At 39.2% G+C, this 27,211-nt stretch overlaps 2 protein-coding genes and 2 long non-coding RNA genes across 4 annotated transcripts; all 4 read left to right on the top strand.

Moving 5' to 3' along the window:
* Positions 1 to 8,582: 8,582 nt before the first annotated feature.
* Positions 8,583 to 9,032, top strand: LOC122662759 (protein FAR1-RELATED SEQUENCE 5-like). The gene has a single exon (XM_043858479.1). The coding sequence runs from the start codon at positions 8,583 to 8,585 to the stop codon at positions 9,030 to 9,032; it is 450 nt and encodes a 149-aa protein (XP_043714414.1).
* A 234-nt stretch (positions 9,033 to 9,266) lies between these two features.
* On the top strand, positions 9,267 to 10,483 carry LOC122662760 (protein FAR1-RELATED SEQUENCE 5-like). Its single transcript, XM_043858480.1, has 2 exons — positions 9,267 to 10,362; positions 10,479 to 10,483. The coding sequence occupies exons 1-2, from the start codon at positions 9,267 to 9,269 to the stop codon at positions 10,481 to 10,483; spliced, it is 1,101 nt and encodes a 366-aa protein (XP_043714415.1).
* Positions 10,484 to 10,557: 74 nt separating this feature from the next.
* Positions 10,558 to 11,071, top strand: LOC122660775. The gene is made up of 2 exons (XR_006332786.1): positions 10,558 to 10,760; positions 10,841 to 11,071. It is a non-coding gene; the product is annotated as an uncharacterized LOC122660775 (long non-coding RNA).
* Positions 11,072 to 16,665: 5,594 nt separating this feature from the next.
* On the top strand, positions 16,666 to 17,400 carry LOC122662565. Its single transcript, XR_006333054.1, has 3 exons — positions 16,666 to 16,871; positions 16,955 to 17,035; positions 17,141 to 17,400. It is a non-coding gene; the product is annotated as an uncharacterized LOC122662565 (long non-coding RNA).
* The last annotated feature ends 9,811 nt before the right edge of the window (positions 17,401 to 27,211 follow it).

The following is a 27,211-nucleotide window of genomic DNA, read 5'->3' on the forward strand; positions in this document are numbered from 1 at the left end:
TTATAAATAAAACTTTTATTGAAGATAAAAAGAGGCAAACAAGCCTAAAGATAGATTAAAGGCAAGAAAGCTAAGGCTAAACAAAGGGACTCAGTCTTAAAACATATTGGCGAGGGCAAAAAACTATGGTGGATCCGTGAGGCACACCAAGGGGGTCCTTATCCTATTCGATCGTCGGGGAATCTCAGCAAATACACCAGGCTCCTCCTCTGGCGAAAAGGGAGATAGAATTTTTTGCAACCCCATTCCTAACTCATTTTCAACTTGATGTTTTTCTACCGCCGCATCCACCACCTTAACATCGAGATTTGCATTCCTTTGACTTCGAGTTCTACCAATTACTGGAGTTGCCATACGAAAACCCGCACGACCACCTCGAAGAGCATTTCTACGTTTATTACGATTTTTCCGACCCAACACCTGAGTCCACCCGCCTTGCACCTCCTTTTGATCAGATTGATCATAACCCGACCCATGAGAATCCGATCTTTGAACTGATACCACCTCATTAGGCATAATTAAACCGGAAGATTCCTCTCTAGCGTTCAAATTTGAAAACAAAGGAGCAATTACGTGAGGGTTAATAGAAGTAGTAACCACCACGTCGGAAAATTATCACCTCCAGTTTGCTGACCGGCCCAGTTCCCCAGTTCCTCTAATAGGGGGATGGTGGACTCCACCCGGGCAGGGTGTTTGGGCATGGGTAGAGAGGTCATTTCAGCCCCCCTTTGTTAGAGGAACTGGGCCGATCAGCAAACTGGAGGTGATAAAGATCCCCACCACGTCTTTCTCCACTAAATCAGAGCCCAAACCGGCATTCACTCGATTTCCTTCCAAAAAACCTCCAGCCGATTGGAATTGATTAACCAAATCCCCCTCAATAGGATTCCTTCCCAAACTAGACTCCCCAACCCCAACGTCTCTCCTCTCAATCCCTCCACCACCTGCAGATTCCGGCACCTTTGAAAGATCCGGCGAGTTCTCCATTCCTCCGCCATTGGCAGACTGAGAAGAAAGTGGCCTAGCCAAAGAACCCTCACAACCATCGGCTAATCTAGCTTCTCCACCCTCTTGGACGATCTGCTTCTTCAATGCCTTCTGTGCATAAACATGACCTCCTTCCCTGGAATAATGCCTTCACCAGTATTCTCACGGTCTTCTTCGACATCAGAATTCTGCATCCTTTCTGAATCAGTTCCTTCCACCACCGATTTTGTTTCTAAGGAGTCATCCTTGCGCCAATTAAATCGTTGACCTGTTGGCCTCCAAGACAGCCGATTGCCCTCTGCAATACTTGCCTACCGAGAATCAACCTCACAATCCCCTCCCTGAATATCAGTGCCACCCCTTGGCCGATGCTCCTTTAATTGAAAAGAGTCCTACGCCTCATCTTGTTGATTTTTCAAAAGAGTGGAAGCCTCCACTAACTTTCTTCCTGCTGCCAAATGTCTTATTGTTGTGCTTTCATCATTGTTGATAACCACCACCTCTGAGCTTTCCACCACGCCTTCCATTGCAACTTCCATTCCTTTATCAGGTTTTTGGGCATTGACATTCTTTAATTGGTCCATAACATGCTTATTCCCAAAGTCCGTAACCCATTTACTCTTAGCGTCCTCCTCTCCTCTATTCTTTTTCCTGCAGCTCGCTAAAGAGTGCCCAATCTTGTAGCAACCCGTGCAATAATCTGGAATGCGCTCATAATCCACTTTTTGAAAGAAACTGGATGCGCCACAACCAATCCAGATACGATTTGGATGGCTGGAGCAAAGATCCAACTCAATACAGGCTCGAGCAGCCACCGTACGAGTACACCCTGAAGTCACACCATCAACCTTCAACACTTTGCCGATAGTGCCTGCAATCGAAAGGAAAAAATTCCCTTGGTAGAGATTCACAGGCAGATTAGGGAATGAAACCTAGGCAGGAACAATGGGAGATTCCACTCCAGCTTTGAAAAACCGTGTCCACTAGAAGAATCTGAACCGGAACCCCTGGATAAACACATGTTCTTTCAACCAAACCCTACCAAAATCAGAGCGGTTCATAAAACGGAGAAGAAGATGTCTTGAATCTAGCGTAGAGATGATCACATCTGCCGCCAAATGAAAAGAGGATTGCAGGGATTTTTTAATATAAAAAATTGTAGGCCTCCCATAAGTGCATTTCGCAACCAGCGCAAGTTGAAACGGTTCTTCCGAAATTGCTATTTCCTCAACCGAGAAGAAAATAGCAGGCGATCCCATATGGATTGAAGGGGGTTTTACATTAATCCTCGGCAGCGAGGGAGCAGAGTTTTGAGAGACCACAGCGGCAAAAGATCTGGATGGAGTCGAGGGTGAGAGAGGAGTTGGAAGCACCTTTTCTCTACTCCTGCAGGCCACCGCTTGCAGTAAATCCGGTAGACGATCCTCCCTTGTAGGGGGAGGATCGGCCATGGCAACCCCGCTCAAACCTTAAACCCTAGCCATCGCCCTAGCGGCGTTACAACAACTATTTCCAACACAAATGCAATATTAATGGAAGCAATATTTAATTAACGAATCTTTTTTTCTGTGTTTTTTTGGTCGTCTGCATTACCACGCTTAACTAACCATATCTCTCTCTCCCCAACTTCAATCGACCTTATTTTTTCACTTATGTAAAGATGACTCGAAGGACAATATTTCTCATGATATCACCTTCAGCTCAAGGTCAGTACATGGATCCCGAAATCGATCTACAAACTGATGCATCTATTAAAACAGGTTTCTAAAACGATGACTCCCTACTCCAACTAAACATGCATCACTCCATGAGTTTGAGTGAGTTGGTTGTTTTAACAACAATGAGTAACACATCAGTCAAGCCACATTTCTCAACAAAATTTTGGACATTATGGTGTGTGAATTGGGAATTGACGGGTTGTGAAATATATATGGATTAATTTTTTTATGTTTACAATTGTTTTGGACATTAGAAGTAGGTATTCAAGTAAAAAATCCTCAATTTATATAAAAATAGTGGCCTTTTTTTTTCTTTCTAAATATACATGTTTAAAGCATGTACTGTCTGTTTCTCATTTTTTACCATTCTCATTTTATTTTTTTTGTTACTGTTTTATTTAACGGCCCATTTGTAATTTTTTACCTTTTAAAAGCCAGATCATCTGTTTTTAGTTTTTTTGTTGTTCTAGTTTTTTGCTAACTATGGTCTCGCCTAAAGGCTAATTCGTGTGATTTTTTTTAATATGAAATATAGAAAATTATAAATTATTGGAAGTAGTATTCTGTCCAAGAGTGTGGTCTATGCCACTCCCATGTGTCTATCTCTTTCCTCACCAAAAGAAAATCTTAAACTTAAGGTGGAGCTTAAGCTTCCAAAAGAAACTCCACCATGGTGGGTGGAGGTGGGGAATCAGAGACTGAGGATAGGATCTAGATTCTCTCAAAGCTCTAGAGGCACGGGAAGTTTTGAAGACACCATTATGGGATAGTGTTACCCTTAAAATAATAGGTAGTAAAATTGGGGGAACACAAGTAGCAAAGAGATTTACATTCCACTGATGCTCACTAATGAAAGCAGTCACAAGCGAAACAACTGATGCAATAGATATTGAGCTCATCACATGGATAGGGCAGGAAGAAGGGATCCAAGGGACATATTAGAAAAAAGGTAGTCCTGCCATTTCCAATAATCCAGCAAACAAAAGATCTCAGCAGAGGTAAAATGTTGGTTAAACTATTCCATGTCCAAGAAAGCTAAAACTTTGGGATAAAAAATGGATTTCCTATTATGTTATTCAGGGAGATTAATAGTCTTGCTAACTTCCTTGCTAGGAGGGCCTTGTCTAGTGCGAGTGAGACAGTTTGGCCCATCTCCACTCCCTGGATCCAAGACCTTTGTCAGTTGGACTTCTCGACTTGTACGCGCTCCTCTTTTCAATGAAAGGATCTTTTACCCAAAAAAAGAAAAAAAAAAAAGAATCTGGGCCAATATAGAAGATTGCTCAATGAGTAATCTCCAACCCAACTTTAGGAGGTGAGCTCTATTTTGTATTCTACATTATGAAGACCCAACTTTAGAGAGGAGATCTTCAATTGTTGCCATGCAAAAAGTACGTATCATTTGCAAACAAAAGGTGGGAAACTTCAGGTGCCCTACGTACCACCTTAATATCTCTGAAAATACCTAAATATGATTTCATAGCAGTAATAAAAATGTAAGGATTCAAGGGGCAACCTTGATGAATGTCTCTCAAATGACATTTATATTCAGAAGAACTTCAAGCTTGATCGTATAAGAGATAGAGCATAACAATGAACAATCCAATCACACCACTGATTATCAAAAGCTAAAAACCGAAAGATACCCATAACAAAATTCCACTTAAGCCTATCATAAGTCTTGGCCATGTCTTGCTTGAGAGTCACATAACCAACTTTCCCCTTCTTACGACGAAGATAGTGTAACATTTTTTGGGCGATAATTATATTATCAGAAATTTAACACCTTGGCATGATTGTGAAATTGGTTAAATGTTAGATGTATTCACATTGTTCAGATGTTACGGTGGCAATTGCTGGGATTGAGCTCCCCTTCAGGGAGCCCAACACGCCCAGGGGGTATCCAGCCATTGGGCTATGTCGCACACATCCCTAGGCATGCATCGAGATGTGTGCGGCACAACCCAACCCTTGGATGCCCCCTGGGCACTCCTTGGGTACTGAGCTCCCTGGAGAGGAGTCTGGTCCCACTTTTCTGCTGATGTCGAGAGCTTAGTAAGTAAATAAGTGTATAATACATTTATCCATCCATATTGATAAAAAAAAAAGTATTTTTTAAAAGCCACGGATTTTAAAGGATCAAGGATTTTTTTTGGGGTAAAGTACACGTACCCCCCTGTAATGCACCCAATATTCCTCGTACCCCCCTAAGCTTCTGAAAAGTCCACTTACCACCCCTCAATATTCCACGTACCACCCCTGCTTTACCCCTCTAATGCCATTTAAGTCCACACCAAGTGTTAAATGCTAAAAAATGACCAAACTACCCTTTCTTCTATCTTTTCTAAAATTTGAAAAGACCAAATTGCCCTTACCTATTTGCTAAAATTTAAAAATACCAAAATGCCCTCATCTTCCCCAAATCATTATCTTCTTTTACATACCCAATACCACCACCACCACCCACCATTAACACCATCACCACCGTGAAGCCCCACCTCCAGCACCACCGCCACGTACCACCATTAATACCACCAACCATCTTCTTCCCCAGATCGTTTCTCCAAAACATGAAACCCTAAACACATTTTAGGCTTCCTGTTCCTTACCTGCAACAGATTCCGGTGACATATAAAGAGGGGTTCCTCTAAAACTCAAAGACTGGCGTTTGTTCATCCTCTTCCTCTTCCTCTGTTCTATCATGGTATTCTTAGCAGAACCAAAATCAGCAATTTTCGCGACATAGTCATTACGAGTTGTGTCTAAAGAAGAAGACGAGCAAAGCACGAGCATGATATTCTGGGGTTTGATATCGCAATGAACGTAATCACGATCATGAATATGGTTAAGACCCTGAAGAATCGAGTGGGTATAGCACCTAACATCAGTTTCAGGCAATCCGCCATGGGAGTTCTTAATCCGAGAAGCTAAGGTACCTCCAAAGGCATATTCCAGGAAGACATTGTAGGTTAACTCACCATTCTCCATAGTCATCTCGTTGCCGTAGCAGCGTAGAATGTAAGAACATCCTTTGGACCTGGTGAGTATCTCCCTTTCCTTCTGGAGGGTTCCGGAACGAGAGACCTCAGCCCATTTCATAGCCATCAATCGTGGGAGATGGTTTCGATGCTTGATGACTTTCTGTTTTGCTGTGGCCAAAGAAATAGTACCGAAGCTCCCTCGACCAATGGTATAGCCTCTCCTCCTCATTCCTCCAGGACTCTTCTGTCGTTCCATCTTGGTGGAGTGCTCAGAATGCTAGGGTTAGGGCTTCTTTCTTTCAATGTTGAACTTCCAATGTAGAGGGATTTGGGGTTTCCTGGCAAAGCAATAAAGAATTTAACGATATTAGAAGGATTAAAGAATTAAAGGAAGCCACCACACAGTAAAATTAGGATTAATGGCTGACAGTGTGTGGGGACAGTCGGGTTTTGCAACCCTAAAATGGGTTTAGGGTTTCATGTTTTGGAGAAACGATCTGGGGAAGAAGATGGTTGGTGGTATTAATGGTGGTGCTGGAAGTGGGGCTTCACGATGGTGATGGTGTTAATGGTGGGTGGTGGTGGTATTGGGTATGTAAAAGAAGATAATGATTTGGGGAAGATGAGGGCATTTTGGTATTTTCAAATTTTAGCAAATAGGTCAGGGCAATTAGGTATTTTCAAATTTTAAAAAAGATAGAAGAAAGGATAGTTTGATCATTTTTTAGCATTTAATACTTGGTGTGGACTTAAATGGCATTAGGAGGGTAAAACATGGGTGATACGTGGAATATTGAGGGATGGTACGTGGACTTATCAGAAGCTTAGGGGATTACGAGGAATATTGGGTGCATTTAAGGGGGGTACGTGTACTTTACCCTTTTTTTTTTTTGGGTAGAAAGATCAAGGATTAAACACGTATAAAGCGTATTATACACCATTAAATACGTTGATTTATTAAAAAAAAAAAAAAAAAAAACTACACCCACGAAGGAAATCCCAAACAAAACTGTTCACGTTCTCTGGTTTTGGTAACCTAGCCCTTCCCCCTTGTCTCCATCTGAAGTGTGAGGACTCTGAACGTCCCAAACTCCCAATCGAAGTGCAGCGGCGGCCGGCGATATCCCAATCGAGTGCCGTCTCCGTTCTCAAAGTGTATTGAGTACTCACTGGCAACTGAAGGGCGTGAAAGCAGCCTTGGAGTTTCAGCCTTTTCAGGTACATTTTCCTTTTATGTTCTTCTTCTCCTCTTCCTTTACCGACCCCACAGAAACCTCTTACCTTTCTCCAAAGTAAGGAAGAAGTCGAATGAATTAAGAAAGTAGGTAACTAGCTTCTAAGTATTGAATGCGCTTGGAATTCGGTGTGTTAAGCATATACATTTGGTTTCGTTTACTTGGTTCTTTATTGTCACTTTTGATTGTATAGTTTAGTTATCCGTTCCAGCCAGCTTCTCTATTCTGTTCTTCTTCCTTCTATTATACTCTTTCCCTCTCTGGTAACTTTTTGGAGTTTGGAGCTCCCAACAGAACAGCTGCCGAATGACCATGAAATCCGGCCAGTTTTGGCCGATGTTTGTTTGTTCATTACTTGGGGGTTTAGGAATCCTTTCTTTGTATGATGGGCCAATGGGAAGAACTGAAGACGACTGTGAGGGTTGAGAAGGGGTGTATTTGCCCAACCGGCAAGGTCAGCAACCACCCGCCTTCTCCAGGTTATCCTTTTCCTTAGTATTTTCCCTTTTCGTTTCAGGTTTTAGGAAAGCGTCTGGTCCTTTCCTGTGTTGCTGTGATGGTATCATGAACTTTCTATTATTTTCTTTACTTTCATCTTATTTTGAATGATTGTTGTGGCATCAATTGTGGACCAATTGCATGAGATAGATGTGTAACCCTTGATGTTTGAAGGAATATCTGTTGCAGTCATAGTTATCAAGGCGGGAAAGCGACCATGGCATTTTAGAGGGGCAAAATTCAAGGCGACACCGCCATGGCGCCCAAGGCGTCCAAGGCGACCAAGGGGCATGGACGCCATTGCGACGTCTTGATAACTATGGTTGCAGTTGCTTCAAAAAATATAGGCTGTAATAATGATTAATGTTATTATTTTGTTTGTTAGTTGGTGTACATGTTTGTTTCCTAGTGCATATATGTCCGTATTTTTTCTTCAGAGTGGTCGTATTAAACACGTACCGTATCATTGCCATATGCAGTTCATTATGCCGGATTTTTAAAAAGTATTATTGTCGTCTAGTCCGTTTAATTGTTGTATGTATCCGTACCCGTTTTATTGCTGTTACCCAACTTCATCTGTCATTTCGCAATTTTTCACTTCTCATATTTTTTCCCTCCCCACCTTTTCCTATCTCTTCAGTCACTTATTTTGTCTAATCCTCAGCTTTACGTACTTTGTTTGTTTGGATCCATGTAGCCGACCCCATTAAGCTGGGATAAGGCTGAGTTTGTTGTTGTTGTTGTTATTTCTCAAGATAGAAATTGGAATCTTAATTTCTTGAGATATTGGTATTTCTCAATTTCCAGTTGCAGTGTTAACTATCATAACTCTATCACTCCCTTATGGAGCTTTGAATGAGCATAGCTTCATGGAGTGGTATACTGAGATGTTTTGTTTAAGGGTGAATATAATTTTAGGTGGCTACTGCCTCGTATCGTTTATTGACTTTATTCTGGATATTACAATCAAAGTAATTCAAGAATATCTTTTAGGTTCTTGATTTAGTGTCATGCTAATTTTTCAAATATAAATTTGATTGAAAACTAGGTGGATGCCTGACATGATTATGTATTTGGTTTGTTCTTATATAGTTTTCCTGTTGTTGTTACCTATGACACTAATAATTAATTTGCTATGCAGGCAATTATCGTGTTTTTAAACTATGGGAGACGAAGACATTGGTCTAGATGTTGAGAATCAGCCTCAGATCGGCATGAAGTTTAATTCAGAGAATGAGGCATATGATTTCTACAATAGCTATGGGGGAAGGATGGGTTTTAGTGTTAGGAGAGAATATGCACATAAGAGCAAAAAAGATAAGACAATCATAACTTCAAGGAGATTCGTATGTAGTAAACAAGGATATCGAAAAAAAGACAAGCGAGATATTGGTCCAAACAAACCTCGAGCAGAGACAAGGACCGATTGTCCTGCACGGATGGGGATTGCACTTTTGGATAATGGACAATACCAGTGTCGTGATTTTGTTGAAGAGCATAATCACCTCCTTCATCTACCGATTACCATTCATATGATGCGGTCACAACGGAAACTTTCAGATGTACATGCTTTTGAAATCAATTTGGCTGATGATTCCAGAATCATACCTTAGGCCATGTTTGAGTGTATGGGTAGGCAAGCAGGTGGGACACAAAACTTTGGGTACATCCGAGAAGATCATAAAAATTATCTCCGAACTAAACGTCAGCGTGACTTATCTTATGGTGAAGCCGGGAGTTTGTTACTGTACTTTCAAAAACAAATTCGGGTCAATCCCTTTTTTACTTACTCATTGCAGTTTGATAGTGAAGAAAAAATAACAAATATATTTTGGGCCGATCCGGAGATGATATTAGATTATGCACAGTTTGGTGATGTTGTTAACTTTGATACTACATTTTTCACCAACAAAGAATATAGGCCGTTTGGTATTTTTGCTGGATTTAATCATCATAGAGGAGTTGTCATATTTGGGGCTGCACTGTTATACGATGAGACAGTTGAATCTTTCAAATGGTTGTTTGAGACATTCTTGGAAACTAATGGGCAAAAGAAGCCTATAACCATTTTTACTGATCAAGATGCTGCAATTGAAAAGGCAATACTTGAGGTGTTTCCTGAGACATGGCATAGATTGTGTACTCGACAGATTATGCAAAATAGTATAAAACATCTAGGGAATTTGATGAAGGATGAAACAAGTTTTTTGAAAGATTTCAAAACTTGTATGTCTCATTATGAGGAGGAACTAGAATTTGAAAAGGCATGGAAAAAACTGTGTAATGATTATCGAGTTGAAAATGATTTATGGTTGGATCGTATTTATGGGCTAAAAGAGAAATGGGCAAAGTGTTATATGAAGAAGACCTTCAGTATAGGTATGCAAAGTACACAACTCAGTGGAAAATTAAATGGGGACTTGAAGGATTACTTGAAATTCAGTTTGGATATTGTGCAATTTTTTAAACATTTTGAAAGGGTAGTGAATGATAAGCGTGATAAAGAATTAAAGGTTGAGTTTGATGCAAGAAATAAGCTGCCAAGAAATCTGTTTTCCAAGTCACCCATTATGAAACAAGCAGGAGAAGTTTACACTCCTTGGATATTTGAAGAATTTCAAGAGGAGTATAAGTGGATTAGTGCTTGCTACATTAAATTTCGGAATGAAAGTAATGCCTTGTATGAGTATGTAGTTGCTGTTGTTGAGCAAGAAGGGGATTTTAAAGTCTTGTGTAACCTATTTGAGTCTATGGTTGAATGTAGCTGCAGGAAATTTGAGACATTTGGTATTCTATGTTGCCATGCTTTGAAAATTCTAGATGTGCTAGATATCAAGTTCATTCCTGAAGCATATGTTTTGAAGAGATGGACGCGGGCAGCAAGAGACATGGTGGTGAAAGATAATAAGGGAAAACAAGTTGAAGAAGATGTTCATTTGGATTGTACACAACGTTATAGGCTTCTTTGTCCCATACTAATTAAGATAGCATTACAAGCATCTTATTCAGTAGAGGGATATGCTTTGGCAATCAAAGCTGCTAATGAGTTGTGTAAAAAGCTTAAAAATCTTTACATCGATGCTCCGCATCTAGATGCTTCAAGTAACGGTTCTTATGTGAGAAAAGCAAAACGACTTAAGAAGAGAAAGGGTTACAAAGTTGGACAATGATTGAATAGTTGGGTGGAAAAGTAAGGCACGAGAAAGAAAAAAGTTCTCACAACTAATTCCCAAGCTTCTCAGGAATTGTAATCAAGTGCACCCTCCAATTCAGTACAATGGAATCCTTCAGATGGATCTCAAGAAATGGAGAACAACAACAGTTTTACTTCACTATTAGTGGTACATCTCATTAAACATTGCACATTTCATTAGATATGACTCCAATCCCCTATATTAATTGAATTGTTGTCTTTGTGCAGGGATCATTTGATCATTCCCAGCCTCTGCAATTTTCCTAACAAGGCTCAACATCTATGGTACACCATACTCAAGCAGAGGAAAGAAATGGTGGATTGAGTCAACCATCCATGTGCCCTTCTCCTAATGTTACACCTACCGTTCATGATCAAATTTCCAATTTTTTTCATGATTCGGATCATATTTGTATGTACTTCGAAACACATTTGGAGTAGTAAGGAATGATATGTCATTTTTTGGAATCATATGGAATTTGTTGGATTGATATGAAAATTTTTGGAATGATATGGGATTTGTTGGAATGTTATAAAATTTTCTGGACTGATATAATTTTTTTTGGAATTATATGGAATTTGTTAGAATGATATCCAGCCCATAGAGCAGAGAACCAGGTTCAGCAGTGGTTACCACTCCAACAGCCTCCATGCCTGCATCAGATCACTTCTGAACAAATTGGCATCACCTTAACCCAAACAACAAGGATTGACAGAAATAGATTCATTTAAACTTGAAGAATGAAATGGACTGTCATCCCAAAAGAAAGAAAAGGGGTGGGGGGAGTAACAGGAATTACTGAATGTGTTAAAATTCTTGTAAACTTGTATCATTAATTATAGTTTTAGTACTTCTTATCCAAATGGTTCCTTAGGAGATATTTTAATTTCAAAGGTACACATATACATCAAATTGATGTTTATTAAGTATTTATTTCAGTCCAACTTACAAAAGGTTGGTAAGGAGGCAGGTGACATTGCATGAAGCAAGCTCAAAACTAGGTCTCCTACTGCATGGTCAAGTCAAGACAACATGAAGATCCTCAACCCTTTTGTGATATTTTCTTCTCATTAACCTTCGATATGTCTTTTGTAGAAAATCCCCCCCCCCTCTTACCTATTTGAGGATAACAATTTTGGAAATTTTTTTCTTTTTCAATTTTCCATAGCTTAGTCCCAAGAGGAAGAATATTCATTGTTTATGTAGTGACAACACTGTCTAACCGAGTCACTATGGCCTCTGTCCCATTGGTTTACTGAACCGAAATGATTCATTTCCCTGTTACACAAAGTTTGGGCCTTTGGGGGATTGGGGTGTGTTGGAGGTGGAAGCCTATTCAGTTTTCTTCTCTCGTGTTTTTTTTTTTTTTTTGGGGGGGGGGGTGTGGGTTGTGTTGTCAAGTTACTTATATGTGGTCATCTGCTTCCTTCACTGTTCTTATATATGGTGCTTGAGATTTCCATTGTGTAACTAATGTAATGCTGAATGGTCTCTAGTTGACAAACTTGATTGGATGCTGCTTTAATTGGCCATGGCCAATGGTTGTATTGCCATAGAGTCCAAACTGTCAGATAAAATGGATCATCTTGTGTTGTTACATAAATGATTGATGTACAGTCTTAGTTCAGATGGGTTGGCCCCCGGATATTTTAACTGGTCCAGATTGGGCTGGATTCACTGGTTTAGATGATTATAATGCCTAGCAAATGGCAATGTATCCTGTTCTCTCCCCCCCCCCCCCCTCCCACACACACATAGAAAGAACTTGTAATTGTGTTTCTTATTTTTGTCCTTGATTCTCGATGCGTGCATCTCAATACTTGTGTTTTGCTTGATTGAACCTGTTCATGGAAAGGTTGAATCATCTAACCAAGTCATAAAGAGAATTCCATTTTATAGAGTCAGCAAATGCCCTGTGTAATCTTATCCGCAATTTAAACAAGTCCTTCGGACAGCTACTCTTAGTGAGTCTTCTGAAAAAATAACATTGTATATAGGATCCTTCCCCACCCCCAACCAAAAAAAAAAAAACCATGTTGAGAGGCCATTCAGACAAGTAATGTGGAACACAATAGCTTAAACTAGCTAGGGCCTAAGGGATTCCAGGATTTAAGTTAGCTTGTTGGGAAAATTCATGAATAATCTCTTCTTAGGAACTAAGGGGCTACTAGTATTTTGTGCAACCTGGCAACTCTTGCCTCTGTTTTGCTTCCCTCTTGTATTTACACTCAAGGACTTGCTTCCTCATTAAGATCTTACTCCCTGTAAGTAGAACAGTATGAATAAAATGTAATTGAATCACCAGATATAGGTTGAATAAAACTTGACTCGCGAAGCCATATTCCAAACTACTTATTGGCTACCCAAATGCTCTTCAGTCATCCCAATATAGTTAAAACTATATAAACATCTCAAAACTGACAAACACGTCATGTTGAATAAGGAGGCGGCCAACGAAACATAATTTAGTAGGCTCTCCTTGTTATCCTCGTCTCAGATCTGATTCACTGTTCACTGGTCAAACATTGCTTCAACATATTTCTTATTTTCTAATTTTCTTGTGGTTATTTTGTTAGTTACTATTTGTTAAGGATGGGAGCTCAGTTGAAAAACCTATTTCCACATTAATTGCTCTGTTACTATCTCTGCTAGCTAGTATGATATGATCATATAAAGGAACTGGGCTCATATCATCTCTAGAACTTCTTTAAATTTATTGAATACCTAGAAAAGAAGCATATGAACTTTACACTTTTGTTGCAGATACATGTAATCACTCAATTACTTAAAATATTGTGGTCTTAGTTTGAGTTCACAGTCATGTGGAAGACTGGGAGGCAGGGGATTAACTGCTTACAGCAACTGAATGCTGCAAATGTCCACACTGCTTTGTTAGAAAAGGGTCAAAATTGTGTCATGGAGGCATCTCTTACTCTCATTCACGAGATAGAGATTTTGGAAGAAGCTTTGAAGGTGATGAACCATTTGGAGGAGAAAAAGAAAAGGGGCTGCGGACAAAGTTTGGAGTTGGAAGGAAGAAGGAAGTCATTGGAGTTAAAAGGAGGAAGTTAGGATACAGAGGATTTCTTGAACACCGATTTGCGAGGGGGGGAGGGATAGGATCCAATAACAACACCTGTGTTTTATTATTCTTCCCTGCCCCTTTATTATTGCATCATCGGATCTTTCCAATGCATAGGGGTATTTCATTGAATTTTGACAGGTAGATTATCTCGACCATGACCTCTCTATCCAACGGCTTGAATCGGTTTGGCACTGTGCCGCATCATTCTGATTCAATCTGCAAAAAAGGTTTGAATCAGTCTGGCACTTTGTACTTTGTAGGCGGTTCAGGTTCAGGGTTTTGAAACGATGGGTTGAACCACTGATGCAAAATTGCAATCTGTAGATAAGAACACTTCCCAGAATCACTATTAGCAAGCTGCAATAGTTTTCATTCATAATCTTTATATCGAATACCAACATCCTGATATATAGATTGGCGACAAGTCTGTTATGTGAAAAAGGAAAGAAAGATTTGATACATAATGTTCTTAATGTAGTTCCTTACCCTCACATTCTTTTGTATGGTTTTATTGTTAAAATATGCAGGGCATGATGAAGAGATACAGCTAGTTCAGTGTCGAAATAATGCCAGGTTTTGTTCTTCTTTTCCCATTACTCATCAAGAAAAGCTTTTTTTTATTGGGTATTGTCAAATTCTCAAAAATTCATACATAATAAGTAGCATTTGTCAACAGAACGTAACAATATCACAATTTCCACCTTCACTCAAGGTAACATTAATCTATTTTCAAATAATCTTCTGTATCTTTACCTTGTGGCATCAATTGTAGTGGCTGCGTATAGAAGACAGATCCTTATGGATTGTTATTACAGTACCTTAAAATTTTTGTTATGCATTTATGCTTCTTCCAACTAAAACTGGTATTGGTGCAGGTTTTGATCATCTGCAAGAGAGTTTGCAGAATTTTTAGACCTATGAAATAGCGAAAACTAGTATAGCAACATGAAACTTCTCGAAGAAAGTACGCTTGAGCCTATCTCAGCTTTGTTAGTAGGCATGTCAAGCTTTAGGAATCAAATAGGAGAAAGTAAAAGTCGGTCAAGGGGTTATAGTTGCATCCTCAAGTCTTCTTGGAATAGAACAATTACCATTTCAAGCAAACCCGTAGACTCACATGTGGTGATGAAGTAACAGAAAACTGAAATCCTGGTAGTTTTACCTTATTTATGATGTAGAGCGGCAAAAATTTTCTAATTGAAACCATATGACCTCTCTAATGTGTACTTGAGTTTTAGCATAAATCTCCCACACATGCTTTCAACCATGTCCTTAGTTGAAAATTCATTATTTTTCCTCACCTTTGGCTCACATCCACCTGTAACCTAGTTACAGAATAGAAGATCTGGTTCTCTGGTCTATTTAATAACTCAAAAAACGAATGGCTTTCCCCTTATTTTTTGGGGTCATAGGGTTATTTTTGGTATTCTGGGATTTAATATCTTTTATATGGTGTTTATTCAATTTTATTGTTTTTTTAGGAGCCATTGCTTAGAGCAATGGTTAAAGGTTTGGGCTGCCTGGGCAAATGCTGGGTTCGAGTCTTAAGGGCCATCACTTTGTGTAAAAAATGCAAAAGGTTAGGACTGACTCCAAAGTCACCCCTCCTAGGAACCCTGCATAGGTGGGACCAGCGCTGGGTAATGGACCCTCTTTTTTATATTTTAGGTTCGTTTAAGGTTCATAAGTTGAAATATGAGCCGATTGAAAACACATCTTTAGACAATGTTTTCAAGAATTTACCTTGCCATGGATCATTCAGGTTCAGTGGTTGCCTTTCTGAAGAATCCAATTGCAAGGCAAGTCAATCGACCAGGAATGATCTACAAACCTGTGGACCTTTTGGTAATTTTCATTGATGACCTGGACAGTTGGACCACAACCGGTCCCCTGGCTCAGTTGTTTTTTAAAACTGTAGTGAACTTCAGAATCAAACTGTCAGTTCCTTCACATCATGGCTGTCTCCAGTTTAAACCTATGCCCTCTATTGTGAATTGACTTTGCTTATGTTCGTATATCCCACATCGTTTCCTTTTTGAGTCCGCTACTCTCTTGCCACCTTTGAGACACTTTAATGTTCCAAAGCAGCAGCCCAATATACTCCATCTGGTTAGCACAGTGGAAACTTCTGACCAAGTTATAGTGCTGAAATCCTTGGACCATCATAGTATGCCCCAGAAGGGTGAAACACGATAAAAACATGCATCTCATGTTCCTAATTACTTGTCGCATGCCTTATATAAATAATGATTTATTTGTATGGAGTGAAAAGATTTTTTTTAGCTTCTTTTTTGATAAATTATTTTGTTTTGAATTGACCAGACTAATTTTGTGGATTTATCTTCTTCTAATTAAACATTGGGAAAGTAGGCGAGCTCAAGTTACAATGAAATCTCCAATAGCTCCCTAAATATCAATTGTTTAAGATCTATCTGCCTTAAACTGCAGTCATGCATCATATTATTTTCATGTTCTTCTATGGAGGTTCTCCCCCCCGTCCCCCCCCTCACCACACACCCCCAACCCCCCACCCTTCATGCAGGAAGTGATGGGCTTTAGAAGAGCCCTAATTTAAATAAGTATTTTAAATTATCACCATGGAGGCCCCATGGAGGCAAAATGATGAATTGACTGCTCATAATGATACAAAACCGACTAACATCAACTCTTGTATGATGATATAACTATGTGTTGCTTACCGAAAAGGAAGAAATGATATCAAGCGTAGACACCATCTAATCAGAACATGTATATGGATCCCTTGTGTGTGTGTGTTGTGGGGGTTGGGGGGGGGGGGGGTTGGTTGTAATCCATGTACCACGTGTGTGAAGCTTCTTCATGCCTGTGTATAATGCTAAAAGTTTTGAACCCTTTTATTTTTATGGGATCTTTGCCAAACCCCTTGGAGGAAAAGAATCTCTTTGAACCGTGTATGATAGTAGATCTTCATTCATTAATCATCCAAGGATTTGTAAGTAATTTATGCTCTCTTTGTAGGGTTGCCCAGGAAGGCAAAGAATGCCGAAGGAGGTGGCTGAAAGGAGAAAACAACGACTATCAGAAGATCATGAAAATGTTGAACATGAAACAGAACCAGAACAACATGAGTAGGGTCTTGATACACCTGATATGCTTCCAAATGATATTGTCAATCTGCTTGCAGCTCGTGAGAAGTATGTGATATTTGGCTTCTTCTTCTTCCTCTCCCTATCTCACACATGCACACACACACACGCATGAATTCTTCTACATGCAGGAAAGTCTTCTTGCCAGATTCTGAGGAAGAGAAATTTGAGAAGAAGGGCACCCCCTAAAAGAGAAAGCACAAAAGCTCTGGGTGAGAATCCTCTTTCTTTCCTTTTGGTGAAGTAATGTTTTCTAGTTTCTTTTATTCAAGACAGTTTTTGAGTTGAATCTACTGGCCCAGGATGATGATCTGCAGACCAGAACCTGTGATTTTGAAGGACATACCCCCAGCCCAATGCTTGCAGAACTCACTGGACTTCTTGAATAAAAGGAAAATGCAGGTTTCTAGATCATCATCAGTTTTGGACAACCCCAACCAGGCATTACAGTCTCCTTTCGAAATGTGGCTTGTTAAGTAAGACGTGAGATGTTAACAGAGCATATGTTATTGTTTCAATAGTAATGAACTGAGATACCTTTTCCCAATGCTGTGCAACTAATTATATCGACTTATTGTTAATCTCTCATACTGTTTATATGCTCTTTGTTTGGGGCAATTGGTGTCAAGTCTCAATGATTCAATTGAAATTGAAGGAGAGGGAAATGCTAGCCGTGCCTTTGGACAAACGCTCCTGGGGTGCGTTGGTCAATAAATTGGGCTCATGTGGCTGCGAGTATATGTCACGGTGGTTTGACCCCTGCGAGTATATGTCACAAAAATTGTCTACTGTTGATTGTTGACCCCTGCGAGTATATGTCACGGTGGTTTGAGTAGTGATTCTTGTGAATTGTGATAGCATTTCCTCATTGAGAAACCTGTTTCCTGGATGAAAATCCATCACAATATGCTTGTGGAGTGATTGAAATGATTCCATTATTTTTTCTTGGGAGGGGTTCTTGGTCTTATGTCTACTATGGCAAGGTAGATGGTAGTAAAATTTTGGGGACAGGTAGTTCCAGGGGTTGCCTGGTCACACGTTAAATTTCAGCTGAAACCAGGTAAGTCATATGGCAAAACAAAGCATTTGAAATTGACTAAACATGGGATGCTTACTACTCAAGCTGTTGCGAAACATATTGTTAAACCTAATTCTGGTTTGATTAGCATTAATTGTTTTTCCCAACTATCGAAATGTGTTTGGAAAAATGTATATGGTGTATGATGTATACGTTTTATGTACTTTGTTAACCTAGTTTCTTTTTCTGTTCTTTAAAAAAAGTATTCTCTTAAAGGGACACAAGACCAATTTTTTTTCTTGGAAAGGCTCCCAACTTTGAAACCCTAAGATCATTATACACGGAATCTATCAAATTGGGCAAATCAAAGTTTTCAGACAAGTTGCCATAATTAAGGACCCAATATCTATATCTTTATCAAGGATGGTATCAATGGAATGCAACAATTTAAGTTAGATGAATTTAAAGATTAAGTTTGTCAATGAAGCAATATGATGATGAATGGAGAAGAAATCAAAGTGAAGTTTGAATATTTCAACTATGGTTAATAATATATATTCATTAGTGGAATCCAACAAAGTTCCCTCACTCAATTTCTAAAATAAATGGATTCCAACTACAAAACTTGACAAAATCCAAAATTTCCTTTTGACATCATTGGCTATATTAAAGGTCTATTTGTTACTTTGTTCATCTTTAATGGAGAAAATATCCTGCAAGCCTGAGATTAGATTGTAAATAGTTCTGAAATATATTTGTTTTGATGTGTGAAAAAGAGAATAAAGGTCCTATAGGTGGTCCATGTAGCTAGCCAGGCTTGGTTGGATGGATCTGTTTAGTAGCTACATAAAGTGTCAGATCTGGCCATTCGAAACACTCAATAGATAAGTGACTCTTTGGATTACCCATAGTATTTTCCTTGGGTAAAAGTACAATTCAATTTATGACCTCATTCTTTATGTAAAACATTGATTTTTCCAAGAATTTTTTTTTAAGGAAAAAGGTTTTCTGAACCGCTACAGGCAGGGTATACTTGCACCTTTGCGTCTGTCTCTCTCTTCACATGAAATATCTTTTCTAGTTTTTAATGTATGATATTATTTTGTCGCACTCTATTGGTACGCTCCCTTTGCCGGGTTCTATTGAGTTTGAAATTTACCACTGAATAGAGGTTGTCATGGACTATATCTCCATAGACACCATACTATTATAGTAGTATGGGTTTCCATCTTTCCCTATAAAACTCATACGAATGCTCCTATGCTCCTAGTGCCTGGATCAGCTATCCGTATGTCTATGCTACATGTACAATTAGGTGATGACAAGCATCTACGTACAGGTAGGTGACCCAGTTTCATGCCCTATGCTTATACTCATGGGATCTAGATTTTACTCTTTTTAAGTTTTTTATAAGAGATTGCTGGCTGGTCGCATGGGCCCTGCACTAGTTCGGGGGCTAATGAGAACGTGTGCCAGAGCATCAACATGGATAGATTTTTTTTATTCCTTGGGGTGGGTGGTAATTTCACACACTCCTGCATCTAAATGCGAGGGTTCTTCCATTAAATTTTATACTCTTCAAGATCTTCATGTAGTAGGACTGTAAGAGGGCAATGACAAAGTTTGGAGATGAGCTAAGGCTGCAAGTGAAACCCATTTTATCAACACTCATTTGGAAGGTAAGGGTAAATATCTTATACTATTTAGCCTAGACAGGGAGGGTAAGGGTAAGATTTTTTTTTATGGAAACAAAAATATATTAATTAGGGAAAAAAAGGGTAAGAATTTATTCTGACCCCCTCCTTACACTTTCACCTACCTAGTTATATTATGGGATAAAGTTTTCTAATGGCGTATCCTATGCTAGCACCCCCTCTCTCTGTCTCTCTCCTCTCCCTATGAGATAACCTCTCTACCCCTCTTATTGATTAAATCGATAGTGGTGCTCATAGACTCTCACTTGCCCGCGTAGCCTCTATTATCGGGCAGGTATATATTCTGTTTAGCTCAACCTGCATATTTTTCGGATGTCTCCGAAGAGACCATCCTGCATATATATTTTTGGCTTAGCCTGAGCCTTACCCATCCTGGGCCCATTCCTAAACTATGCAAGACCCAAGCATGAAGGAATAATGTAATATTATGTAGGGAAGAGGATTGCTACACTGCCCTTGTATAAATTCCTTTATATCCTCCTTACATAATAGATAGAGACCCACACTCACATTTCTCTCTCCTATTCTGACCATATGGGCCCCATATAGATGGTATAATTTTCCAATCCCTCATTGATTGCAGTGTGCAAATTTCTTCTTACACTGTCCTTGTAAGAAATTCACTATTGTGTATATATTATTAGGGAGAGTGATAGGCACGACAGCTGTGACACCGACGGAAGCGCAGGCAACGTACCTAACCTTTTCCCATATTTGTTAAATTGTATTAGGAAATTCAACAACAAAAAAAAAATTTGTATTAGGAAATTAGGTACAACATAATAAAATATTTTTTTGGTGGAGCATTCTCTGTGGGGGAGTGTAGGGACACGTGTGGGGGGCCAACGAGACAGTGCGCAAAAGCACCTTGGGGAGCAGGATTTCCGCCAATCATAGCGGGTTGGGCGGTAATTTGCCCCCCACTATGTTTGGGTGTGGGCGGTACATTCCCCCACAAAGAACTTTTCTTCTATATTTTTACCCTTATCCTGACAGGTAAAGATAAGAACATTTTACCTATGATAGAATTGAATAGGGTCTGATCAAAACCATTTTTAGTTCCTAGGCTTGGATAGAATTGAATTGGTTTGATTTAATTAGATATTTTATATCTATTTTTTTAGTCTCTTTTTCCATAAGCTGGGAGGTACTTCATTTCAATTTTTGGAGCCCTCTAGGGTGATTAGACATGGATACCCGTTGAGTCCATCTATTTTCATTATTGTGATGGAAGTGTTTTCTCGTCTTTTATTTGCTTATAGAGATTCAGGTTTGTTTTGTGATATTAAAGTTTTTATTTTTGATAAAGGTTTCGTAACATTAAAGTAACTCCATCTTCTTTTTGTCGATGATATTTTTATTTTTTATCCTGTCACCACAAATGATATTACGACGATTTGTTGTCTTTTTTTTGATGAAAATTATAATTTGTTGTCTGGACTTATAGGACAATATATTTACTTTAGTAAAAGTGGTTTGTTCTTTAGCTGAAACGTTCCTCAATAGGAGAGGTTTGGACTTGGCTTCTATTATTGGTAGTAAGGAGATGCCTTGTGATTCAATCTACTTAGAAATAATTCTCTTTTACCCTTTGTTCCCTTGTTGGGTGACTCAATCACATTATGATACAATTGGTTTGGTAGTTAAAGTTGTGTGATTGTATCATTCAACCTTTTCACAAATTGATACAATTGTGGGTGAAGATTGAATCTTGTAATTTATTAACCAGAGCTGAAGAAAGACCCGAGAAAATTTGTATGTAAAATGTTCGATTGAAAGTCCCAAAGAAATCAACTTAATTTCATAGCTCGATTCATATTCTTAACACAGTTTTCTTTTCTAAAGGTAATTGTAGGTAGGGTTGGCTAAACCCATTCCCATTCACGTACAAAAGTACAACCAACACAACTTATTACTGTACAAAAACTGAAGAAAGAAACAACCGGCCGGCCGGAAGGTCGTCCGTCCGTCCATCCGTCCGTTCGTCCATCCATCCGGCGAGAGAGCCTTCCCTTCTCCCCCCAAAGAAAAAGGAAAAAGAGAAAATCTGTCGAAGTGAGCGATGAATGTGTGGGTTTTACGCCGAAACAAACGGAGCCTTGGAAAACCCACATGAGGAACGAGTTAAGCACCGCCAGCAGCTGAGGGTTTAAAATGTTTGCAGGTGGAGATGGCGTCTAAGGAGCAGAGAAAGCATCGTCGAGCCAGCTGTGGCCGTGAATGTGGACGGTGACATTATCAGTAGGTTCAGCTTCCTTCAAGGGGGTGTTCAACAACGCCTGGAGAGCGTTACTAACCTTGTTTACCCTTTTACGATGACGGATACGACGGAGGATTTGATCTTTGTCGAGGGTCTCTGAGGATTGAGAAGGTTTCAGGTAAAGGCAGCTGCTCACTGTGTTTAGGGTTTCTGTTTCTTCTCTTTCCTCTGTGTTGGATTTAATCCTCCCTTCTTCTACAAAGCTTGACTTCTTTTTGGAAGCCATGAACGCCATTTTTATCCAAATAAAGAATGAATCACTACTTGTAGAACTCGAGAAGAGTGTCACTATGATCTCTGCGTCTTAGTGTTTTTATAGGGTTAGTTGATCGGTGGCTTTATGCTTTTTTCTGAGAAGCGGCGGTTTCAAGAATTGGGGTAACACCGGTGGTTTCTGGACGAAAGGCGGTTTTGAGTGGATACAATTTTATCTGTACTCAATCAAGTTGGGCCTTGCAACCCCAAAAAAATAAATTTTGGGCCCACCTTGTTTTCATATAAGAATCTGATATGATGTTAGGTGGGTCCTTCTTTTATATATATGTACTGACGATAATACAGTACCCACTGGGCCCTACAAATTTGATCTCCGTAGATAATTCTAGTAAATTGATCTGAGATAGCAGATGACCGTCTGATGGTGATCAAAGAGAGAGTAAAACTGTGGGACTCCCACGTGTGCTTTGGTGATTGTGGGACGTTGTTCCCACTGATTCAATTTTTTAAAAAACAATGGGCACCTACCCATACACAATTCACTTGCTGGTTTGGTATATTGTATATAGTTAGAATGGGAGATTGAACCAAACAATGGGCGCGTTTGAAACTCTTTTATAGGGTTTCACTTACCTAAAGAAAGCTGATATGTTATGTGTTTAATGGGGTTTGATCTAGTGTATGAACGTTAAATTGGGTTAGCGTAGTATGGGATAAGTGAAAAGACTTGATTTAACGTGTTCTATCAATTTTGGAGCTTTTGGTGTATCGATCAAGTATCTAATATTTGGTATTTAAGTCAATCGCCACGTCACATATTTAAACCAAGAAAAGAGCTACCTAGGAGTAGAGTGAAAGCCATTAAGAAAGGATTACCTGTCACCAAACAAATATCTTGAAGAATGGAGCCACTTGGAAAGGGCTACCTACTGTCAGAGTGAGAGCTGCATAGAGTGAGATCCACTAAAGACAACAACTGCGGCAGCGTAGTGGTCTATTATGTATTTAATGGGATTTGATCTAGTGTATAGATGATAGATTGGGTCTGTTGAGGTTTTTTGGTGTCTTTGACTTCTGATGATGGACTGTTGTGTGGGTATTTCGGTAAATTTTTTGTATAGAGTTTCGCTATAAATCTATAGCGAGAGTTCTTTCTCAGTAATGCAAAATCTGAGAGAGGTGTGAGGAACGCGCGTATGTAATTCTATTTTCCCCATTGATAGTAAAACAGATCTCATCTCATCGTGGACATAGACAATCTTACCGAACCACGTAAATCTTTGTGCACATTATGTGATTGTATTTCCGCTTTTCTATTACTTTCTTGCATCATGTCAGGGTTCAACAGGATCAGCCTAATATGAGATAAATTAAAAATTTTAATTTAATACGTTCCATCAAACTCTGAATCTTTTAACAATATCAATCAAGTACCTAACATGAAACCATAAATCAAGAGTCTAATAGAGTCAGGTGACGGTGTTATCCACTACAATTTAGGATTATCTAATTTTAATTTTTTTTGTTTGGGTAAAAGGATTATCTAATCTTTTATCTCCCAATAAGCCGCGCTTCCTTGGGAACCCAAAGTTGATTCTTTGACAAGGAAAGGCGTCCAGTTTTGCATCTCCGGAGTTTTGAAATTGCCTTTCCTGCCTCGTGGGTTTCTTCAAAAACTGGGGGCCCGTAAGGCCCGAGACCACTTTGCTCTTTTTCTTTAAAATTTTTATTTGCCAAGAGGGCCCATGGTTTCTAACTTTCTATCTGAAAACTTATACCCCTAAAAAAAATAATATTATATCACATCTGTCAAACTCGTGTTAACTCAAACAATGTCGGTCACATATATAGCAAATGTATCTGCCGAGCAACTTTTACCAAAAAAAAATTTCTGCCCAACAAGCAACCCTCAAGTATGGGAGGAATCCCCCGATCCTGATACCATGTTAATACAGTAGTGGTGAAACGGTACGGGTCAGGGGTATAATAGTAAAAAATTTTGATTTTCTTTTTTAAGAAAAACAAGGAACAAAACTATTTGATACAGACCGATCCGTACCGATATGTATCAATTTCAAGAGTGACTGGTGGTAACTTGTACTAAAACCATGTGTCAAATGGTTGGTTTGATTCAGTTTAAATAATTGAGTGGTGTCAACTGGTTTTATCTTATCAGTTTTGGTTGGGCCTAATCAGTCCCCACTAATTTAAAACCTTGCACCTATATTGACTGTTTAGTTAATCATACCTACTAGGCCAAACATGGACACGTTTCTATTGGATAGGCGATTCGTAATCGGTCTCATGTTAATCAGGTTATTCGGGATGTGAACGGGCTATAATCAAGCAATAAATGATTAGGTAACAGTGTCGGTTGGGCACCTATTAGGGTACAACCAAAACACCAAGAACGATCGGTCTAGGTTTGCATTGGGCCGTTTACTAACCAGTTGGTCCAATGTCAAGCTTTATCAGGTCAGTTTTCGGTCGGACTTACCGATTTGGACCAGTACTTGACACCCCTATTTAGGGGATTACAATCCTCTGCAATTCCTTCATCTTGTGGTGCCTTTGCGAGTCTGCGAGCTCGATTAACCCATATTTTTTTCTCTTTCTTCTAGAGCTCGACACTGTTGGATGTCGCATCTTCATGTGTCAAGCTCTTAGGCCTGAACTGCAAGGCACCGCAAGATTAAGGCATTTTAGAGGATTTTTTTTCCCTATATAGGACTACCAAAATGATGCATGAGACTATATTAAGGGGTGCATAGACAAACATGGGGGCAAGGGTCTATACAAATCAGAATTGCCACATCATTCTTCCATGTGCTAACAATATAGGTCATACTGATTTGAAGATCGGATCCAGGCGTGGTGGAACCATTTCCCCATATTCTGGTAGTTCTGCTGGAGATGGAGAATTTATTCATCTATGAGACCAAAGGGAGAGAGGGCCATGGGAAATGGTAGCCCATGATATAGGCCCATTGGGAAGACTTTATAAGATTAGATCAGCCCATTTAGCATCTACAAGTACAATCTGAGGCCCCTAAGGCCCTAACCCATTATACTCCACAGTCCACACTTCCCGCAAAAGAAGGGGACATTTCTGCTGGTGCCGGTCACCCTAGAAATAAATGCCTTTTTGCATCCTTTATGATAAGGGATAGAGGTGTCAATTTCAGGTCTGGCCTTACCGAACCTGCCCGAATAATACCTGAACCGGACCAATCCGATTTATAATCGGTTGTTCACTTGTTCCCAATGTACAGTTTAGAACCGTGGGGCACCCGACCGAAGCCCAACCCTTTAGGGAAATACGAATTTCCTAATTTACCCCCAAAGCCCAAAGGATTTGAAACGACCCAAGCCACGACCCTTTATTCAGGCGACTGATTTTGACTGTGCTTCTTTACTCAGTGCTTCGCCAATGCAACCCACCACGGCACCAATAGTCCACTGATTTGTGCCTTTGCCGCTGCAATCCACCACGGCACGTTGGCACCACCATTTTTTGGTTTTCGCCGCTGCAACCCACCACTTCACTTGATTTAGGATATGATGAAAATAAGAGTATGTACTTCTTGCTTCTTAAATTTCTAGTTTGCATAAATAATAACTTCAAGCACCATTTATTTAATTTTACTTTAATGTACATGTTTAACAGGATAAAGAGGCATTTGCTATTGCTCAAGCACTGAAGGCAAATGACGATTTGGCAAACTGGCAATCATCGTATTTAAAGACCGTTGCACCCCTGGGCATTTCCATCTTTCCAAGGGGCACAGTGGTCATTTCGCACACCCGGTGTCTGGGCACAGGGGCAGCGTGGGCTGCGTGATAACTAATTCAAGGTACATGGTTTCCATTTGTTGAATATTATTGAATTGTGTAGCAGTTCTTTCTTTCATGTTTTTGCTTTGCTAATTACATTTTTGATTTCCTTCCCAGAGTCTGGTGGGAAGAGGCCGATTACATTTATTGAGTATTTGAGTGTCTTTTTCATGACATTCTTTGGTATGGTTCCCCTCTGAACTGCAAATCTTTTGTTGAATATATTTCTTTCTTTCTTTTTTCTTACCCTACTTTAACTATATAGGTTCTATTTTGCTTTCTATTGTAATTGCTTATGTTTCTTTGATCAAGATTCGTTGTTTTATTTTTGGTTTTCTAAACTGTGCAAAAGTGGATTTATGAACTTTGGTAAGTTGAATTAAGGCTTAAGCAATGATGATATACCATTTCATGCTTGAACCATGGATTGGTTTCTGATTTGAATTGCTGAAACTAATTTTACCTTTTGCCAAGTTTGGGGACATCATTTGTTTTACCTTGTCTAGTTTGGGGAAATTACAGTTCTCTTACTACGAGCAATACAAACTTTTTCTTACCTTGATGGAGATTCTTTCTTGTTTATTATTTGTAGCCTATTGTTAGTCATATATTTTAAACTAGAAATGCCAAATCAAGGAATCCAAGAAGTTTAGATGACTGCTAATGAAGGCGCCCAAATGATATTAAATGGAGGTGATGGGAATCTGACACTTACAAGTAAGAAGATTGAGGCAAAAGTAGTGTGAGATATGATTACCATGCTTATTGTTAGAAGAGAATTACCTTTAGTATTTGTTTAGTATCAAGAGTTTAGGGATTTGATTACTTATCTTTACCCACAATTCAGCCCGATTAATAGGAATACCCAATTGGCTAACATCTTGAGTGGCACAATTGAGAGAGTAAGAGGATTAAGGAATTTTTGAATTCCTTCAATGGTAGGATTTCATAGACCACTGATTTGTGGTTCTCCATCACGACTAACTCTTATATTTCTCTCACTTGTCATTATATTGACACAAAATGTGTATTGCATAAGAAATTGCTAAAATTTTGCATCATGCCACCATCACACACAGGAGTTAACATAAGTCAAATTGCATAAGAGATGTTATTGGATTAGGGGATTGAGAAGAAATTGTTTTCTATTACTCTAGATAATGCTTTTGCAAGTCTCTCTTTTATTGATCACTTGAAAAGAAATTTGGTATTGAAGAAGGCTTTAATGTGCGATGATGATTTTTTTCACAACCGATCTTATGCCCATATACGGAACCTAATTGTACAAGATGGTTTGAAGGTAATTGATAAATCTGTACAATTAGTTCGATCCAGCATAGCATAC

This window comes from Telopea speciosissima, chromosome 5 (assembly GCF_018873765.1).
Source record: "Telopea speciosissima isolate NSW1024214 ecotype Mountain lineage chromosome 5, Tspe_v1, whole genome shotgun sequence".
Lineage (NCBI taxonomy): Eukaryota > Viridiplantae > Streptophyta > Magnoliopsida > Proteales > Proteaceae > Telopea > Telopea speciosissima.